Source organism: Lipotes vexillifer, unplaced genomic scaffold (assembly GCF_000442215.2).
Source record: "Lipotes vexillifer unplaced genomic scaffold, Lipotes_vexillifer_v1.1 scaffold371, whole genome shotgun sequence".
NCBI lineage: Eukaryota > Metazoa > Chordata > Mammalia > Artiodactyla > Lipotidae > Lipotes > Lipotes vexillifer.
The window spans coordinates 926,321-945,820 of NW_006786304.1; the positions used below are offsets into that span (position 1 = coordinate 926,321).

Consider the following 19,500-nt stretch of genomic DNA (forward strand, 5'->3'; position numbering starts at 1 on the left):
TCTTGGGGCGGTGGGGGGGGCCTCTGTCCTCAGGCAGCGCATCGTCTTGGGGCGGGGAACCTGCTCAACACACACTGCTTCCTGCAGCTCTTCCTGGGCTCTAGGGGGCAGTGTGGCTGCGAAAATGAATTAGACAGGACTCAAGGATTTCCTTTAGCTTACTGGGAGATATGTGATCATTCCTTTGTTCATTCATTTTAGTTATTTAGCCAACAAAAATTTACAGAGCACCTACTGTGTTTTAGGCACCAAAGATACAGCAGGGACTGATACAAAGTCCCCAGATAAGGAACTCATCTAGTGACAGGAGATACAGCAGGTAAAGACATCATAAAATAATTTCAGATAGAAAGGCTGTGAAGGAAACAGAGTGACCTGATGGAGAATAAAGGAAAGCTGTCTATTTGAGAGGGGAGTCAGGGAAGTCCTTTCCAAAGGTGACATTGGAGCCGAGACCTGAAGGATGAGAAGGAGCTGCCCGTCAGTGCAAACCGCCGGGGGAAGGCACTTCTGGCCCAGGAGAAAGCAAGTGCGAGCGCGTGCAAAGGCAAGTGCGGAGGTGGGAGTGCGGAGCCATCTCCTGGGCGGCTCCTCAAGTGGGCCAGAAGCTCTGCAGCCCCAGTGAGGCAGGGAGCTCACCTTCTGAGCCTAACCGGCAGGGGTCGGGCTCACCCTGCAGCCACTGATTAAAAGACCCCGATGAGCCATGGCCAGGAGAGGAACCAGCCCTGCCGTCTGGTGAGTTTCGGGCTCAGGACTGTGAGGTTTGGTGTTACTGGGGCAGTGGTGTGCTCTTATACACAATAAGTTTATCTGTCACACGCTCCTCCTGGCCCCTCCGGGCCAGAGTAAGATTTGGTTGGGGATGCAGAGGACTTCCCGCGGCAGCGGGAGGGGAGGGAGGGAGGGAAGCTCACCTGCGATCTGCTCCTCAGTCAGCTGGTCAGCCTGGAAAAGCAGGAAGGAGAAAGTTAGTCACAGGCTGGCACATGTTCCTTGCTCAGCCTGGCCTCCTCTGGTGAGGCTGGTTCCACACAGCTTCCACGTACCTGGGCAAGGGAGGTCATGCCAGAGCCAGGGTCTGGGATAAAGTCTGGTGGTCCGGGAAGCTGGGGACTAAGGTGGGCTGGAAGCCCAGACCAGCCTGACGCAGGGCCTGATTACGCCGCCCAGACTCCGAGGTCTCCAATCCAGCCCAGTGCTCTGGAGCCATGGTGGGCGGGAAGTGCTGCCCCAGACCCAACCCAGCTGCACCAGCACAGCACGGGAGCCCCAGAGGCTGAGTGAAGGGAGCAGTTGCCCTAGAGGCCTAATCAAGCAGCTCTAGAAGGCCCCAAACCAAAACAGGCCAGGCCTTGGGTAGGGCAGAGGGAAGATGTCTGGGGGCTCTTCGCTAGTTTCTATGTCACCGATTTGGAGGCATTAGGTCCGAGCACAGTGGACCCAACTGGCAACAATTCTCCTAACTGGTAGCTCTGAGGCGCTCCGAGTGCCTAACAGAATCCTGCTCAGGCAGGGGGCAGCCCCCCACACTCTCTTGTGCACGGGGCACCATTCCGCTGTTTCTTTTGGGCAGGAACGGTGGGTGTCAGGGAGGGGACTGCAGCAGGCAGTGGTGGCAGAGGCTGGAGGACTAAAGTCAGCTTCCCCCGCTGCACTGCAGTTTTGAACCCTCTCCGGCCCTGGCCGCGTTTGTGTTAGGTCGGTGGCAGGCAGCCCTTACTGCATGCGGGGCTTGGGGGTGGGGCAGAGGAGAAGCAAAGGCTAGCTTGTCCCACACTGGTGTGCTGGGAACTAGCCAGGCATAGGGATCCTCTGGGGGAGCAGCCATGACGGGAACAAAATCCCAACATTTAGCATCAAAAAAGGAATTTTCCTTGGTTTTTGTGAATGCTGCCAAAAAGGCACCGCTCTCCCCAGACCACCATCCCCTTCCTTTATTTCCTTTCACAATTAGGGGAAGGGGCTCCACGTCTACAGCAGGCTTCTAGCGTTGACTCTGAGAGCCCCCCAAACTGATGCATGCCATTGTGTGTATTTGCATTATTCTCTATAAAGTTTCCAGAGCTAGCAACAACCCCCAACCCTGTCCCAAATATGAAGACCGATCACATTAGAACAGGTCTCAAATGTCCTTTTTCTTTCTTTCTTTCTTTCTTTTTTTTAAATCTAAGGGAAGAGAAACTTAGGCCAAGCCCCAAATAGTCAGAATGGGAGGGGAAATCAAAGTGGTGATGACAGAGGGGAGATGGCTAAGGGAGGGGGAAGCAGGAAGGCAGAGAAGGGAAAACACCACACATGCGCATTCGGGAAAAGTCCAGGGTCTACAGGGAAGGTTAGGAGGCCAAACGGAGCTACTACTGCATCGCTTTCCAAAAAGACCCAGGGCTGCCGGGCTCCTGAACGCCAGCGCCAGCCTGGCAGCCCCAGGCCCACAAGCCCCTTGCTCCTCCGCTTCCCCTGGCTTCTACGGGTAAAGAAGGCGGAGCCAATCCCCTAGGTCCTGACACCTGAGGAAGCTGCTGGGAGAAAGTGAGAACAGAGGATGGGCTTCTGGTTACCAAGGCCAGGTGATGCCAGGGGAGGGGAGGAGGCAGACGGGAGAGCAGCAGCCTGGGGAGCAGGGCCGCCATTCCCTCTGCTTTCACCCTCTTCCCCTGGCCTGGATGGAAAAAGCTAGTCCAGTCGGGGACCTCCGCGCCCTTACCACACCACCTTCGGGCAGCAGTGGCAGGGTCTGCGGGCAAGGCGGTTGGCACAGGCTGCAGAATGGCCCAGAGTGGCTCTGAAGGCCGGTGTCTGCCGCTCCCCACCGCCAAGCTGCAAGGCGCAGAGAGGCTCGGCCACACTCTTACAGGGTCGCTGCAAATAGGCGTGGCTCTGACTGTAGGGCCCATTGCACACTCTCTCCTTCCCTGTTAGGAGACCCTCTCCCCTGCTTGGGGAAGGAAAGGTCCCAGCTCCGAGCTAGAGATCTCAAAGCATGGCTGCTGCCCAGGAAACTGATCACCGCTGGGGAGCCCTTCTCAGGGCTTCTTCCCTTTCCAGAGCTGAAGATTTTCAGCTTTCACCAACAACTGTCTCCAAAATAACCCAGTTGGTCTCCTGCTTCCATGTCCCTCATCTTAGGCTCCAGCAAGGAGCTGGACAAGGAAAAAAAAATAATCCTGGGGTGGGGGAGGGAAGAGGGTATTATTTCTCTGCCTTGCCCCAGCCCCCAGCCAGTGCCAGAGAGCAGTGTTAGATGAGATCAGAAACCAAGGCCAGGGCCCCTCACCCGGGCCAAGGAGGAGCCACAGAGCTCAGGCCAAAGTCCAAGGCCAGTTAGCAGTGACCTGTCCCACCCATCCATACCCTGCCGATTACAGATGGAAAGAGAAACTAGTAGGGCCAAAGCTCGCGTCCTATTTGGGAGGCGGGGGGCCTCCTGGCACCTGCCAGTGATTCGGCGCCCGTTTAGCAAGATTCTGCTGGGGGAAAATGGGGGAGAGGCGAGAGGAGCCATGAGGCCTGTGTCAGCAAGTATGAGATCTGATACACAGCAGCGGCGGCCTGTTCTCCCCAGCCTTGCCAGGGAGGATGGCTGCGCCCAGTCCCGAGGCTGAGCCTGGGGTGCTAGGGGTGTTGTGGGTAGAAGGGACCGGGAAAGAACTAGTCTGCTGGTTTTCTCTCAAAGCCCCAGCTGTGTGAATTAACAGAAGCACTCAGTGAGGGCCCCGAACAGAACAAGCGGCCCTCGGGCTGATGAAGGGGTCCTTCTGGAGGTCTCCTCTAGTCAAGCTCTGCAGTCCCCACCCCGAGGCCACAGGAACAGGCGTCCGATTGTCACTGACGCCACACTGCACTGCACTGTCATTTGGCACAAGTGAGGAGATGCAGAGCAGTGCATGGAGCTGGAGACCATGAGAAAACCAGCATTCCTGTTTGGAAAGAACAGCTCTCTTGGTCTGAAAGGGACAGTGAGCGGGTGAGGTTCAAGGCTGAAAAAGCTGGCTCCTTTGATGCAGCCCAAACTTTCATCTCCCACCCCCATTTCCTACAGCGTCAGTGCGCCATAGGGACCCGAACAACTCCGCCCACCTGCTCCCACTGCCCTGCCTTCTGCCCAGCTTCATTCTTTCTGGGAAGGGGACCCGAGAGCCACTCCCTCCGGCCTCTGCAGCCCACCCCCCATCCAGACTGAACAGTCTTTGTCCCAGCTTTGCCCTGGAAACTTCCAGGGAGCTACCCACATCCACCTCAACCCGAGGCCCACCTCAGCCGCCATTCATTTTCTCCAACACGTCCCCAGATCTCCTTCCACCCCACCTCCCACACCACCCAAGCCAAAGTCCTCTCCCACCCCTCACCTCGGAAAGCCACCTCCTCATGGACCCAAACGCAACACTCCGCACTTCCAAACCCAACCTCCCTTCCTAGTTCAATAGCCTTAACCCACCAGTAACCGCAGAACCTTCTCTGGCTGCCCCCCACATCAACCACGAGGCCCCCTGTCCCCCCAGCACTGGCAAGCTCGCCATCCCCTTTTAACCACTTCCCCGACCCCAGTCCTCTTCAGTCCCTGCAGGTTTCCAGAGCATCTCCTAACCTCGACTGCCACCCCCACCCCAGGCTCTTCCTCCCCAAGCTTGCATCTCACCCTCCTCCTCCTTCCTCTGCACTGCTGGAGAACCTCCTTCTCTCACCTCAAGGGTCTGACCTGTAGAAGGGCCCCCCCCGCCCCTCCAGGAGCACTCCCCCCGTCCAGGCCCAGCTACCCACGGCCCCCTCTCGGGGAGCTCCCCAGCAGCCCGGCTTCCCTCCGATCCCCCTTCCCTGCATCCTCTCAGGACCCAAAGCCTTTATCAGGGCACAAATCACCCCCTTCCCTAGCCAATGTTTCTTACCTCGCCCCCCTGGAATCCAAACACCTCACCTTAGCGACCAAACGCCCCATCCTGGGTCCAAGAGCCCTTACCCTCTGAAGGTCCAGATGCTCCATCCTGGGTTCAAATACCCCCTTGGAGGGCTCAGGTGCCCCTTCTGGGTGCCAGAGAACCCATCTGGTGCTAAAAGTCGCTTTTGGAAGCCCCAACCCCCTTTTCGGATCCAAACGTCCCGCTCTGGGATCGAATGCCCTCGATAGTGGGGCAGAGAGGGGTCCAGAGGCGCTCTCCGGGGCCCAAACACCCTCCATTCTGGGTCCACTCGCGCTCTCGGGGGTCCTGCCCCGCCGCGCCCACCTCAGAGCCCCCAGCCTCGGCGGCCCTTCAGCCTCACTCACCATGGCGAGGCCCGGGGTGTCCGGAGCGCGGGGATCAAGGTTCCTCCGGCGGCGGCAGCAGCTGCAGCAGCTTGAGCTCCGCCGCGCGTCCGCGCCTCCACACTCACTGCCCGCAGCGCGCGCCGCCGCCGCCGCCGCCGCCGCCGCCGCCGCCGCCGCTCTTAAAGGGGACGCGACACTCCCAGCTCGCTGGGCCCCAAGCCTTTGGCCTTCTGTTCCCCACTGCACCAGCTCCCCCCTCAGGCACCCCGCTCGGGGCTGGGTTTGTGGCCGGCCGCGCGCGCGCGCGCGCGCGCGCGCACCCGCCGGGGGACTACTTTCCGTCGCCGCGCGCCCCGCCCCCTGTGCCCACTCTACTTTTCTCCTCGGCGGAGGGGCACTGCTCGGCGGCGCGTGACGCGTCCCTGTGTGAGCCGCGCCGCTACTGGGCCCGGGCAACGGCGGAAATAAGAGCGCGGTGCCGATTGGTCCGGCCTTCCCTGCAATGCGTCAAACTGGGGCGAGCCACTGCGTTGTGGTGGTGGGCAACACGAAATGTGTGTCTGCGTGGAGCTGTGAGGCGTAATGAGGCGAAGGGGAAAGTTGTGTGACTGTTAGAGAAGCAAATACATCATCTTCATGGTCAGGGAGTGGTAAAGGGGTGGCGGAAGATGCAGAAGCACTTTCTCGGCTCTCCCCTCTAACAGATGGAAGATGGTGCAATCCAAAATGCTGGCCTGGAAGCCCCGCCCCCAACTGGGCCCTACGATGTGGCGGGGTCTTCAAGGTTCCTCTCTTATCCTAAAGGTGCTGTCCGTCGGGACAGGTGTGTGCACCCTGTGACACCCTCCACAGGTGTCCGGAACCCCTATACCCGCTTCACTCCTGATTGGCTCAGGGTCTGTGAAAGTGGGGCCGTCGCAGGACAGCCTCTGGGAACAGGGCGTTAATTCAGTCATTCATTGAAAAAGACTGAATTGGGTGCCTGGTGTAATGTAGGGACCCGTGATTGGCTGGGCTGGGGAGACCAAACTTCCCAACCATTGTCCTGTTGTCTTGTAGACCACTTGACTCTTGCACTCCTTGTTCTAAGGTTCCAGCCATAGGAGGAAAAAGAGTGCCAAGGTTAGCTGAGACTGTTTACTGGAGCTCAGAAACGCTCCCCTTCTCTTGTTTAGAATGGGAGCTGCCATTCGGTTACATGTCCCGTACCCCTCTCGGTGATTGGCTGAAGAATGGCTCACTCGCCAATCATTATGTCACACCTGGAACAGGATGTAGGCTAATGAGAGTCCTTCCCTAGGTTTTTGGATCTAGAGTTTGGGAGCAGGAAGCCTTTTCCTTTTGCGTGGTGAGGCTGTGAAGAAATAAGTCTGGCACTGTCTGTGGCCATTTTCCCACCCTGGAGGGGAGAATAAAAGTGATACCAGGGAGAGGCAAAGAAGAGATGGCGTGAGAGAGTCCTGTTGCCATTCACTTCCCTGGTTCCAGTACTCTTGAGGCCAGCTGCACAACCATCATGCCAGGATTTTGCTTATTATGAGCTATTAAAATTTCCCATTTATCCCAAACTGGTTTGAGTTGAATTTCTGTCACTTGCACCCAAAGATTTTCTGATGGATGTGAGCTGGGCTAAACTCTGTCTTGGTCATCGACATTGGCCCTGAAACAGAGAAGGCCAAGGACCCAGTCAACATTTGCTGAACAAATAAGCAAAATGAAGTCAGACTCATGCTCTCTCCCCCTTTCTCTCTCCTCCCTGTCTCTGAGTCTTGATTTCTTCCAGGCAGAACTTAACTTCTGAATTACTTAGGCCTACGAAAAAATACATATACTACCATTAACGTGTTTGAGCACTTACTCTGTTCCATGCACCATTCCACTCGCTTTGTATCCATTAGTTTATTTAGTTCTTACAATATCCCTATGGGTTTGTTACTTCCATTTTCCACCTGATGAAACTGCCTTATTGCCACTGGAATTAGATGAGACCAGAGAGGTATGAAAGCTTGAGCAAAAACAGAGAAGTGAAGTTGCTTGCCCATGGTCACACAGTAGGAGGTAGAGTCAGGATCTGATCCCCAGCAGTTTGCCTGAAAACCCCACACTCTTGAACACCATTACACTACCAGTGGGAGAGATCACATTTGTCTTCTATCATCCATTTTCCCTGTCTTCCAGCATAATAGAAGTTTAGCTGGGCACATTGCGATCCTGAATAAAAACTGCATTTCCCAACCTTCCTTGCAGTTATGAGTGGTCATTTGATTGAATTCTGGCCAGAAAGGATAGTGATATATGAAACTTCTGGGTATACCGTTAAAGGGGAGGACATGCCCTCATTCTTCTCCTCTTGCCTGCTAGTAGAGCAGCCCTTGTAGGCATTAGATGAGAGACCAATGGTGACCATACTCACCGGGCACCTTGACGATTGCCTGGAGCAGAGCCCACCCTTCCATCCCCAGTGCCAAACTTTTATTCAAGAGTGAAATAAATTTCTGTATTGCTTAAGCCACTGTTATTTTGGATCACTTTGTTATAACAGCCAAACACATACATGTCCCCTTTTTGGTTACTGCCCTTGCTTTGGTGGACGCTCTTATGCCTACATTAGTGAGGGGTCATGTGGTTCAGGCGTAAACCAATCAGCACGTCCTGCTTCCATACCTCTGAGTGGTTCAGAATCAATTGTATGACTCTTATTTTTTTCCAGGCGTGGCATAATTTGCATTCAGTAAAATGCCACAGATCTTAAAGTGTTCAGTTCAATGAGTTTTGATAATTGTGTACACCATGTAACCACCACCCAAGACAAGCTGTAGAACATTTCTATCATCCCAGAAGTGAGCTCCCTTGTGGCTCTTTCCCGTCAATTCCTGTCCCCCTCAAGCAACCATTGTTCTGGCTTCTGTCATTAGCGATTAGTTTTGCCTGTTCTAGAGTTTTGTAGAAATGGAATCATATGGCATGCATTTTTCTGGTCTTAGCTTCCTTTGCTCAATGTAATATTTTTGAGCAAAGGTTGCATGGAGCATACATATACTAAAATATATTTTTTGTTGTTGATCTGGAATTTCAAGTTCAACTGGAGTCCTGTACTTCTAATTGCTAACTCTGATGACCCTGATCTCAAAGCACCTTCTTTCCATGGTTGGGAAATGAGCTTAGTGACCTTACAGGGGACCACCTGAACTTCCAGGCCTCAGGTTGTCCTATGCCAGAGCCAGGCAAGAATCTTGATAGTGGCTTCAAATCTTCTGAGCTTTAGGAATGATCGATAAACTAAGGCTCAGCCCCATTATCATCAACATCCCAGTTCACTTCCACCAGCTGGATAAACACCAAGTCCAGTAATACTGTCTGTTGCTGGATCCACGCCACGATCTGGTGACCCTGTTATTTCTCTGACCCCACCTCCCTACACTCTCACTCTCTTGGTTCCAGCCACACTGGCCTCTTTGCTGTTCTTTGAACACATTTGGCTGACTCCTGCCTCAGAGCCTTTGTATTATTTCCTCTTCCTCAAATGCTCTCCCCATGATAGTTATATGTGGTTTGTTTCCTCCTTTGCTTTGTTCAAATGACACGTCCTCGGTGATGGCCTACCTTGACCATCCCATTTCAAATTGTAAACCAACACTCCCAACTGACTTTACTTGGTCTTATTTTTTTCATAGGCAGGACCACTTTCTCAAATATGATATACTTTTCTTATTTATTCTATTTAGAGTTTGATTCTTCCACTGGAATATAAGTTCCATGAGGTCTGATCTTTCTATTGTGTTCACTGTTGTATCTTCAGTGCCAAAAGCAGAGCCAGGAATATAATAGGTGCTCAATAAGTACTTTTTAAAAATAACTAGATAAATATGGGGAGATGGAAATTCCCCTACAGTGCTGGTGGGAGAATATATTGATACAAAGACCCTAGTGAGTGTCCCATTTAGGGTAGGCTAGGTTATAGTACAGTAACAGCTGCAAAAATCTCAGTTAACACAGTTAAAGTTTCTTTCTCACTCACATAAAATCCACCAAGGGTCTTGGCCTCTCTGCAGGACAGATATCCTCCATGTGGTGACTCAGTGTCCCAGGTTCTTTTATCTCTTCTGAACATCTCTATGTTGCCACAGCAGGGGAAGAGAGGTTGGAGAATGTCCCAGGGAGTTTTCATTGTCTTAGCAGAAGTGACACCTGTCACTTCAGCTCACATTTCATTGTCCAGAACCAGCCACATGGTCCCATGTCACTGCTAAGGGATGGAGAAGTGTATTTTCTCCAGTGCCCCAGAAGAGGAAACAGGAAACAGAATTTGGTGATCATATCATGGTCTTGGTCACAGAGACACATTTGACCATATCTGTTAAGTTGAACATGAACATTTGCTAAAATCAAGCAGTTCTACTCTTAACTATATCCTTGATAAGTGGCTTTCAAATTATTTGGAATGAGCTTCACAGCAAGAACCACATTTTACATCATAACCCAGCCATATTTCATATATATATTTTTTTCAGAAACTATATATTTAGTCTGAAACAAAAATTTCAGAAGCAGAACTTAGTCTTACTATAGAGGCACTCTGATATTTTCTTTCCTATTCCATTTCATGTTTCAGAAATAATGCTCATTGTGACCTACTGATTCCACCAGCCTCATCGTGTGTGTGTGTGTGTGTGTGTGCATGCGCGCATGTGTGTTTTAGCACTTCCTTACTTTCTGGCTACTACTTTCTAGGATGTTCCAGACTCATCTTGTATATTTCTTGCTCCAATCCTACAATCAGCCATTTCTCTAAGGAGCCCTGTCTCCTTTTATTGGATAATTAGGTTAGAAACTAAGATCTCGGCTCTGAGTGTCCTTGTTGCTATTGAAGATTGCTTTTTTTAACTCTACCTCTTTGCATTTTTATAGTGATTGCTCCAACTATCCTTAAATTTGTCACCTATCTGTGACTTTTTACCTCACTAAGTTTTCTTTTAAAAAATTATCTTACATAATAGTCTGGAGGCAGGGTCAGATCAGGACTGGTTCAGTGGCTCAATGATGCAACCAAGGACCCAGACTTTTTTTCTCCTTCTGCTCTGGTATCTTCAATATTTTCTTTCTTTAGGCTCATAGCTTTATGGTGGCAAGGTGGCTGCCACAGCTCCAGACGTTACTTCTCAAGGCAGTAACCAAAGTCAGGATGGAACAGAATAAGGTTCTTTTATTTCCCTTTATCAGAGAGAATAAACATTTTCTCAAAACCCCTTCAAGTTTCATTGGCACAAAATGGGTCACATGATCACTCCTAAATCAATCACTAGCAAACAGGAACAAGGTTTAGACCAAACAAGGTTCACCTTTTGGGTCAGGGCACACCTTCCTTGAGCACATTGTTACCTGGTACCTGGACAAAACTGGGGTTGGGTTAGCAAGAGGGGTGTGTGGTGGGAAAAAGGTCCACCACATAAAAATGTCTTGGATTTTTCTTGAGAAATTCCTGGAAAAAGAGAGGAAAGTTAAGTTGTCTATGACATGGGGAAACATTCTTAATCCCCTTCTTTACTCATTTCTATTTTGTCTCCAAACCTTTTCTCCCAAAGCAGTTTCCTCAAACTCACTTTCTTCCTCCAAAAATCATCTCCTGCAGCTGATTCAGCCCCAGTATTACTACATGAGGTCATCCAGGGCTGGTGGGTTGGTCCTGCCATCATCCACGTGTGGGTTCCACGAACGTACCTAAGGAGCTGCTACAGTTGCTGCCACTTCCCAATTAGCAGGAAGGTAAAAAAAACAGGCAAAGAAGGACATTTAGTGTTGTCACTGAGAAGATGCAGTAGTTAGGGTAAGTAATCTGAGACGCTGTAATAAATAAGCTCCCAAGTCTCAGTGGCTTAACACAATAAAACTGTATATATATCTCACTCACACAATGTCTAATGTGGGAGTTCCTTTTAGGCAGATGGTCTTCAGACACCCAGTTCCTTTTCTTTTATGGTTCTGTTATCCACTGTATACTCAAAATTCTCTTCTGGATCCTCTGTCCAGCCAGAATTTGGGGAAAGAGAGAACACAGAGGATCATGTGGTGACTTGTCCTGGATGTAGCTCATGTATTTTGATTGCATTTCATTGGCCAGAACCCAGACCCAGGCCAGACATAACTGCAAGAGAGACTGGGAAGACTATATGGCTGTTTGCCCAAGAAGAGGAAACAGGATTTGGTGGACACTTGCTATTCTTTGCCACAGGAGATGACCCACACTTTGCAAATATCACTTCTGCTCACATCCCATTGGCCTAAATATTGTTCATGGCCACTTCTAGCTATAAGGGAGGCTGATATTGTGAAACTGATATTTTATGGATTTTTTAAACTATAATTGTCTTAACTTACTTTAAGGATTAATTTGGGGAAGAATTGACACGTCCTCATTTAAATTTTCTTCATTTGATTCCTACTAACTTGGGCAGGATTATTTCTAGATATTTTCAAGTTTTTGTTGACAATCTGAATGGGATCCAATATTCCACAATTTTCTAGCAGCCTGGTGTGTATTGACGTTATGACTTTTTATAAGTGATCTTGAATCCAGCCTCCTATTGAAGCTTATTCTAATACTATATCAGCTTGTTCTCTAGGATTATTTCTAGGTAAATACAGATTCACTTTCTGCTCAGGGTCATTGCTACTCAAGATATCATTCTTTGTGCCATGATGAGGCAGCATTTGTTAAAGGGTGCTGTTTTTGTCTCCAGGATTTTCTTCCAAGCCATTGTCACCCATGCACAAGGTTAGATGTATGCAGAGAGCCAATGACATCTGCAGGTGGACTGCTGCCTGGCTGACATTTGTTGAAGAGGAAGCCTGGATTCAGACACGTTAAAATGAACGACCGAAAATTGATTAAATATGGCATTATTATCCATCCATACGTTTATGTATATATTTTCTGAATCAATTGAGAATAAGTTGCAGACTTCATGCCACATTATCTCCAAATACTCAAATGTGAATTTCCTAAGAACAAAGACATTTACCTATGAAATTACAGTTACAACAATCAAAATCAGGAAATTCAGCAATGATACAATTATCTAATCTATGGAGCTTTATCAGAGTTTGTCAATTGTTCCAATTATGACCTCTATAGCAAAAAAAAAAAAAAAAAGTTTTTTTTTCCTTTATTTTATCCAGCCAGGATGACATATTCCATTAACTATCATACTGCTTTAGTTTGGAACAGTTCCTCAGTCTTTCTTTGTGTTTTATGACATTGACAGTTTTGAAATTTCATGTCAGTTATTTTGTAGAATGTCTATTTGGGTTGGTCTGATGTTTTTTCACGACCAGATTCAGGTTATATAGGTTTTTTTTGTTTTGGTTTTTTTGCCGTACGCGGGCCTCTCACTGTTGTGGCCTCTCCCGTTGCGGAGCACGGGCTCCGGACATGCAGGCTCAGCGGCCATGGCTCGCGGGCCTAGCCGCTCCGCGGCATGTGGGATCTTCCCGTACCGGGGCACGAACCCGTGTCCCCTGCATCGGTAGGCGGACTCTCAACCACTGCACCACCAGGGAAGTCCCAGGTTATATAGTTTTTAAAAAGAAAGACTGCCGGGCTTTCCTGGTGGCGCAGTGGTTGAGAGTCCGCCTGCCATTGCAGGGAACACGGGTTCGTGCCCCGGTCCGCGAAGATCCCACGTGCCGCGAAGCGGCTGGGCCTGCGGGCCTATGGCCATAGAGCCTGCGCATCCGTTGCTCTGCAACGGGAGAGGCCACAACAGTGAGAGGCCCGCCTACTGCAAAAACAAACAAACAAACAAAAAAAGAAAGACTGTCATAGAAGTCATTCTGTGTCCTCAGTGCATCTTATCTGGAGGCAGATAATGCATTTTGTCCTATTACTGGCAATGGTGATGTTTCTAGCTGTAAAGTTACTTTTTCCTTTTGTAATTAATAAGTAATCTTCAGGGAGATACTCCAACGCTTCGTAAATATCAGTGCTCATCAGACCTTCCCCTGCTTGCTTTAGATTACTTAATTTTTTCCACAGATTGCTGCCCAAGAACCATCCAGTATTGGACTTCCCTGGTGGTGCAGTGGTTAAGAATCCACCTGCCAATTCAGGGGACACGGGTTCAAGCCCTGGTTTGGGAAGATCCCACATGCTGAGGCCAACTGAGCCCGTGCACCACAACTACTGAGCCTGCATTCTAGAGCCTGCAAGTCACAACTACTGAGCCTGCGTGCCACAACTACTGAAGCCCCTGTGCCTAGAGCCCATGCTCCATAACAACAGAAGGCACCACAATGAGAAGCCCGTGCACGGCAGTGAAGAGTAGTCCCTGCTCGCCACAACTAGAGAAAACCTGTGCGCAGCAGCAAAGACCCAACGCAGCCAAAAAAAAAAGAACCATCCAGTCTAAACGATGAGGTCCCCAAATGATGTACAGAACTCTTCAAAAGTAGGGCTATAATTAGTGCTTTTCTGTCTTTATATAAATTGTAAACCCTCATCATATCTTTTTCACCCCAGAAGTGTAGGACAGCCTAATCTCAATCCCTTCATTAACCCTCTCCCAGTACAGAAACGGCAAGGAGCATAATTCAGCAAAAATGCTCCCAGGGGTCCTCATTCCTGTCTGTGACCATTAAACGGCTGTGCATGGGGCCATTTGCACAGATTTCTGCCACCCTCTTTTCTTCCCTTGGCAAAAGTGTCACAGACGTTAAATTTCTGGAGGGGATGATTTTGTACTGTGGAAGCTCATTGCATGTTTCACCTTGGGGCACCTGTCGTTGTGGGTTAAACTGATGTAGTTTATTCCATTCATATGGCGTACATCCCAGCTTGTGTGCAGTTCTGATGGGGACAGGTACTGTGAACCTGGATGACCCAGTTGTAGCAGCTTGTGCCCCTACAGGGGCAGGGAGCAGCTGTGGCACCGATGGAAATAGATGTTAGCCGCTGTGGGCCTGAAGCACCTGCCAGCAACACCAACACTGCTTTTTGCTCCAGATCCTGCGCTGATCCATACACCTTGCACCTCAGTCTTCCTTGGACCCCCCCCACTGGATATTCTTTTGATTAGGAAGTTAGGAAAGTGAGCTGGCAATGGACCAGAGATACACAGATAGTGGCAAAGCTGGGGTTTGGACACTGGCCTGCCTGGCCGCAAAGACTGGGATCTTGACCTTGGTGTTTCCAGAATTACCCACTGAGTTATCTGGAGGTCTTTGGTAAGCCATTCAATAACAGGCAGGTCCAGCCCATGGATCCTTAAATATCTCCGCAAAGAGATACCTTCTCTCCAAACGACACCTTTTGTCCTCAAAACAAGTCTTGGATTCTTAGGGCTCCAAGACCAAGGCAGGGTCTTCAGCCTCCCATCTTCCCCCAGTAAAACACCCCTTCCTCCCAGAGAGTGGGCAAAGTGAGATCAAGTGGGAGATTTCCCTCTACCTTATGCTACCTTCAGGAGCGTGGCAGATTTTATTTTCCGGAGATGGCCACAAAAATGTCTCACATCCCACATGCTCTTCTAGAACGTTGCCATTCCTGCATCAAGAGTGGAGTCTGTGTCTCCTTCCCTGGAATCCGAGTGGGCCTTGACCAATAAAGTGGAAGTGATGTTACGTAATTCCTAAGCTAGCTTGTAAAAATGCTACACACTTCTGAGTTGTTCTCTTGGGACGCTTGCTCTTGAAATCCAGCTGCCATACTGTAAGGAAGCTCAAGCAGCCAGAAGAAGGAACCATGTGGAGAGGAAATGAGGCCTCAAGCCCTCAGTCCCAGCTGAGCTCCCAGAAGACAGCTCACATGAGTGTGCCAGTTTGAAAGCAGATTCTGATGCTCTCCAGGTGATACCATGTGGAGCAGAGTACTGTCACTGCCTTCTCCAAATTGCAGGTTTGTGAGCAAAATAAATAATTGTTGTTTTAAGCCACCAGGTTTGGGGGGTGATTTGTTATACAGCAATAGATAACCGAGACAAAAAAACTAAGCCACTACCAGTTGTCTCTCTGTCTCCACAGGGGATTGGTTCCAGGAACCCCACCCCCACCCCACACACACACTGCCATGGGTACCAAAATCCTGAGATGCTCCAGTCCCTTACATAACATGGCATAGTATGTGCATATAACGTACACACATCCTCGCGTGTACTTTAAACCATCTCTAGATTACTCATAATACCTAATACAGTGTATTTGCTATGTAAATAGTTGCTGGAGCATAACAAATTCAAGTTTTGCTTTTTGGAACTTTCTGGAATTTTTTTCAAGTGTTTGTGATCCAAGGTTAGTTGACTCCGTGGATGGGGAACCCCTGGTTACAGAAGGACTATAATCAGAAAATGTCACAGTTGGTGCCTAGGTCCAGAAAGCACTTTTTGCACTGAGTCAGGACCACACTCAAATCCAAATCCTGTCTCTCTTCCTAAATAGTGTAGTCCAGAAGAGCAGAACCCTTGGAGCCAGGCAGACATGCGTTCATAATCCTGATTCCAATACTTCTCAGTTGTGTAACCTTGGGCAATTTAATGGGCCTCTCTGAACCTCAGTCTCTTCTTCTATGAAATAGACACAATAATTTTTCTCCCTAAATCTATCAGGAGGATTTAGTGAGATTATGTATCTCAAGTGCTTAGGCAAGAACATAGCACATAACAAGTGCTCAGTAACTGTTAGCCATGATTTACCAGGACAATTATATGGTTGGATGTTGAAAGCCCCTTACTGGATAATCTCTCTTGAAGGTAGATTGGGAGCCTTCTGGATCCCACCACACTTCCTCTGTGCTGAATTTCTCTGCCTAGAGTCAGAGAGACCTGGGTTTAAATAACTCATGGCTCCTCCAGTTTCTGGCTGTGTGACCTTGGTCAAGAGACTTAACCTCTCTGTTTTTGGAGTCCTCATCTGCAGAAAGCGGGAGGGTCATGTTTCCTCCTTAAGGGGTTGCAATGATGTTGGATAGTGTGCAAGGCATGACACAATGCCTGGCACACAGTAGGTGTCCATAGCGTGTGCTGAGAGAGGGAGAGGCTATTCCTCCATCCTCTGCAGAATCTGCAGGGGTCTCTGTCCTCGCTCTGTCCTCCATCGCGAGCCTGACCAGGTGGCTGGTGATGGTGAGCCCTCCAAAGAGGAAGGGAGGGGAGGGGGGTCTCCTAGCAGGGCCAGACCTGTTGTTCTCTCATTTCCCACCAGCGGGCGCTCTGGTGAAGTTAGGATTGCAAACGACCATAGCTACCGCCATTTGTGCACATAGGGGCTGAGCGCTTTGGTTCACTTAAATGAGTCAGGATTCTCAATGTCTTCCTTAAAAGTAAGAAATCTAGCAGAGTCACAGGCTTTTATTTCCATTATGTTTGTGGGAGAAAAGTGCCAACGATCCTCTTCAGACTGAGAGAGAGAAAAACGACATTTATTCCTTTTAACAATAGAGATGATGTTATCACTATGGCAACAAATGATCAAGGAAGAAAACCAATCAGAATTGCAGATTTCTCTCGGAGGTTATTTTTCTCAAGATATGGCAACAATTTCAAGGAGACTCTCAAAGACTCTTTTGTTCAAATTATCCTTCAAGGACAGTCTTAAATGAACAGAACAGGTTGGTGACAGGAACTCAAGCCTCCAGATTGCACAGGAAAACCAGATGGGTGTTCTCTGTTTCCTTATGGGGCAGATTCTTTAGATGGGCTTTATTATGCATGTAACTGCAGGGAAGAGAGAACATCTTCACCTCTTTTACTTTTTACTTTTTTTTTTTTTTTTTTTTTTTTTTTTTTTTTTTTTTTTTTTTTTTTTTTTTTTTTTTTTTTTTTGGCCACGTGGCATGTTGTGATCATAGTTCCTTGACCAGGGATCGAACCCGCACCCCCTGCATTGAAAGCGCAGAGTCTTAACCACTGGACCGCCAGAGAAGTCCCTCTTTTTTACATTTTAAACATTATTTTTATTAAAAATTTAAAATCACTTTTTCAAACTGCATTGGCTAATAGTTGAGAACTTGCATTTTAAGGAGCCGATTCCGAATCTCCTTGGTTGACATCACAGGCAAAAAGCAGCATCTTGATCTTGGACTTCTCAGCCTCCAGAACTGTGAGAAAATATATGTCTGTTGTTAAAGCCACCCAGTTGAGGGTATTTGTTATCAAAGCGTGAGCAAACTAAGACATTGAGCTCCCTTCCTCCACCCATAGGCTCAGGGGCCCACAGAGTAACACACACCTCTTCTCCAACCCCAACCCCTACACACCCCTGAACAAGGGTGTTTGTCCCAGATCAGCCTAAGTGGGTAGAGGTTGAAAAAAAGTTCCATTTTCCTAGAATTCGTCTTTAGTTGCGGCACTGTCATAATAACCACCCTTCATCTTGCTCTCTTTCCAGCTGTGCTCTGCCTGGAATAGAGATACACTCACAGAAATCGAGCTCTGTAGAGTTGTGGCTTCTCAACAGAAGCTACTCCAGGTGTTTCAAGCAGAGGAAATTTAATGCAGGGGATTTATTACAAGGGTGTCCAAAGGGCCAGAAGAGCAAGAGCCAGAAGGGGATGGTGGCAGGGGGGAAAACAGAAGTATTGTGTATCAGTCCTTCATTCCTTCTTTATGACTGAATAATATTCCATTGTACAGATACACTGTACTTTGTTTATTCATTTATCTGTTGATGGCCATTTGGGCTGTCGCTACCTTTTGGCTGTCATGAATAATGCTGCCGAGAACATTGATGTACAAGTTTTTGTTTGAACACCTCAGGATTTCTGTTGTTGGGTGATGACAATGTTCTAAAATTGATGGTGCTAACGGCTGCAGAGCCCAGGGAATATACCCCAAACCACTGACTAGTACACTTTAAAAGGGTGGATTTTTCTGGCATGTGAATTACATACCTATCAAGCTTACGAAAACCCTGAAACTGTCCAAACTTAATTTCATATTTACTCACATAAACTTATGATTCTTTTAATAACTCCAGGAGTTTCTCTGGCCTTTCTGCTCGAGGTGATTTAATTATAACTGGATTAGTGATGATGTCATGAAGGGTTAAATCTCAAACTTGAGGGATAAGTTCTATTTCCCACACACACAATAATTAAACACACCTCCCGGTAGCAAACGTGTAAGCCAACTTTGTGGTCATCTCAGCCTCAGGGTTAAAGATGAAATCCCAGAGATTTCCCTGGTGGTCCAGTGGTTAGGACTCCACTCTTTCACTGCTGTGGGCCCAGGTTCAGTCCCTGGTCCGGGAAGTAAGATCCCGCGAGCCATGCTGCGTGACCAAAATTTAAAAAAAGAAAAAGAAATTCCAGAATGAATGAACACAGGTGATGATGTGGAAAGGCACCTCTCATTAGCAATCTGTTGTCTAAGAAACCAGTCAGGAAACACTCTTTTGTCACAAAACGGAAATCATTTGTATAGATCCAACCTTCTTTTTTAAAATAGTTATTTATTTATTTATTTATTTAGGCTGCGCTGGGTCTGAGTTGTGGCATGAGGGCTTCTTAGTTGCAGCATGCGAACCCTTAGTGGCCGCATGCGTGCGGGATCTAGTTCCCTGACCAGGGATCAAACCCGGGCCCCCTGCATTGGGAGCTCAGAGTCCCACCCACTGGACCACCAGGGAAGTCCCTAGATCCAACTTTCAATCATTCATTCCTTCGAGAAATATGTTTTGAGCAGCTACTGCATGCCAGGTGCTGTTCAAGGCTAGACTCTCTTGACACCAAATCTATTGACATTCGGGGTCTCTATTGGTTTCCTATGGCTTCTGCAACAGATGATCACAAATTTACTGGCTTGAAACAACACACATTTATTCTTTGACAGTTCTAAAGGTCAGACGTCCAAAATGGGTCTTAATGAGCTAAAATCAAGGTGTCAGCAGGGCTGTATTCCTTTTGTGGTGGTGGGGCTTTAGTAGAGAATCTGTTATCTCTTTCCTTGCCTTTTCCAGTTTCTAGAAACCATATGCTTTCCTTGGCTTGTGGCCCCTTCTTCTATCCTCAAAGCCAGGAACATCAGGCCAGGTCCTTCTCATGCTGCCGTCTCTCTGGTTCTCTCTTCTTATTTCCTCTTCCACTTTTAAGGATTCTTATGATTACCTTGGGTCCACCCAGATAATCCAGGATAATCTCCCCATTTTGTTTTATTTTTAATTCCTATGCGGTTGAATTTATTTATTCAGGCCGCACCGCGTGGCTTGTGGGGATCTTTGTTCCCCGAACAAGGCTCAAACCTAGGCCTTTGGCAGTGAGAGCTGGGAGT

The 19,500-nt window shown here is 48.6% G+C and overlaps 2 protein-coding genes across 2 annotated transcripts in view; one reads left to right on the plus strand and one right to left on the minus strand.

Annotated features, from left to right (window-relative positions):
* The window catches only part of CALM3 (calmodulin 3), an 8,000-nt gene extending 3,423 nt beyond the window's left edge, over window positions 1–4,577 (minus strand). Inside the window, exons 1-2 of the mRNA XM_007458497.1 lie at window positions 4,518–4,577; window positions 918–948 (exon numbers count right to left, since the gene is read on the minus strand). Of these exons, the coding sequence (XP_007458559.1) occupies window positions 918–948; window positions 4,518–4,520 (34 nt within the window). The 5' untranslated portion in view covers window positions 4,521–4,577. The remainder of the gene's footprint in view (window positions 1–917; window positions 949–4,517) is intronic.
* A 535-nt stretch (window positions 4,578–5,112) lies between these two features.
* LOC103089788 (PNMA-like protein 2) overlaps window positions 5,113–19,500 on the plus strand; it is a 33,420-nt gene continuing 19,032 nt past the window's right edge. The window contains 2 exon segments of the mRNA XM_082931127.1: window positions 5,113–5,730; window positions 5,950–6,141. Coding sequence (XP_082787253.1) covers window positions 5,113–5,730; window positions 5,950–6,141 — 810 coding nt within the window.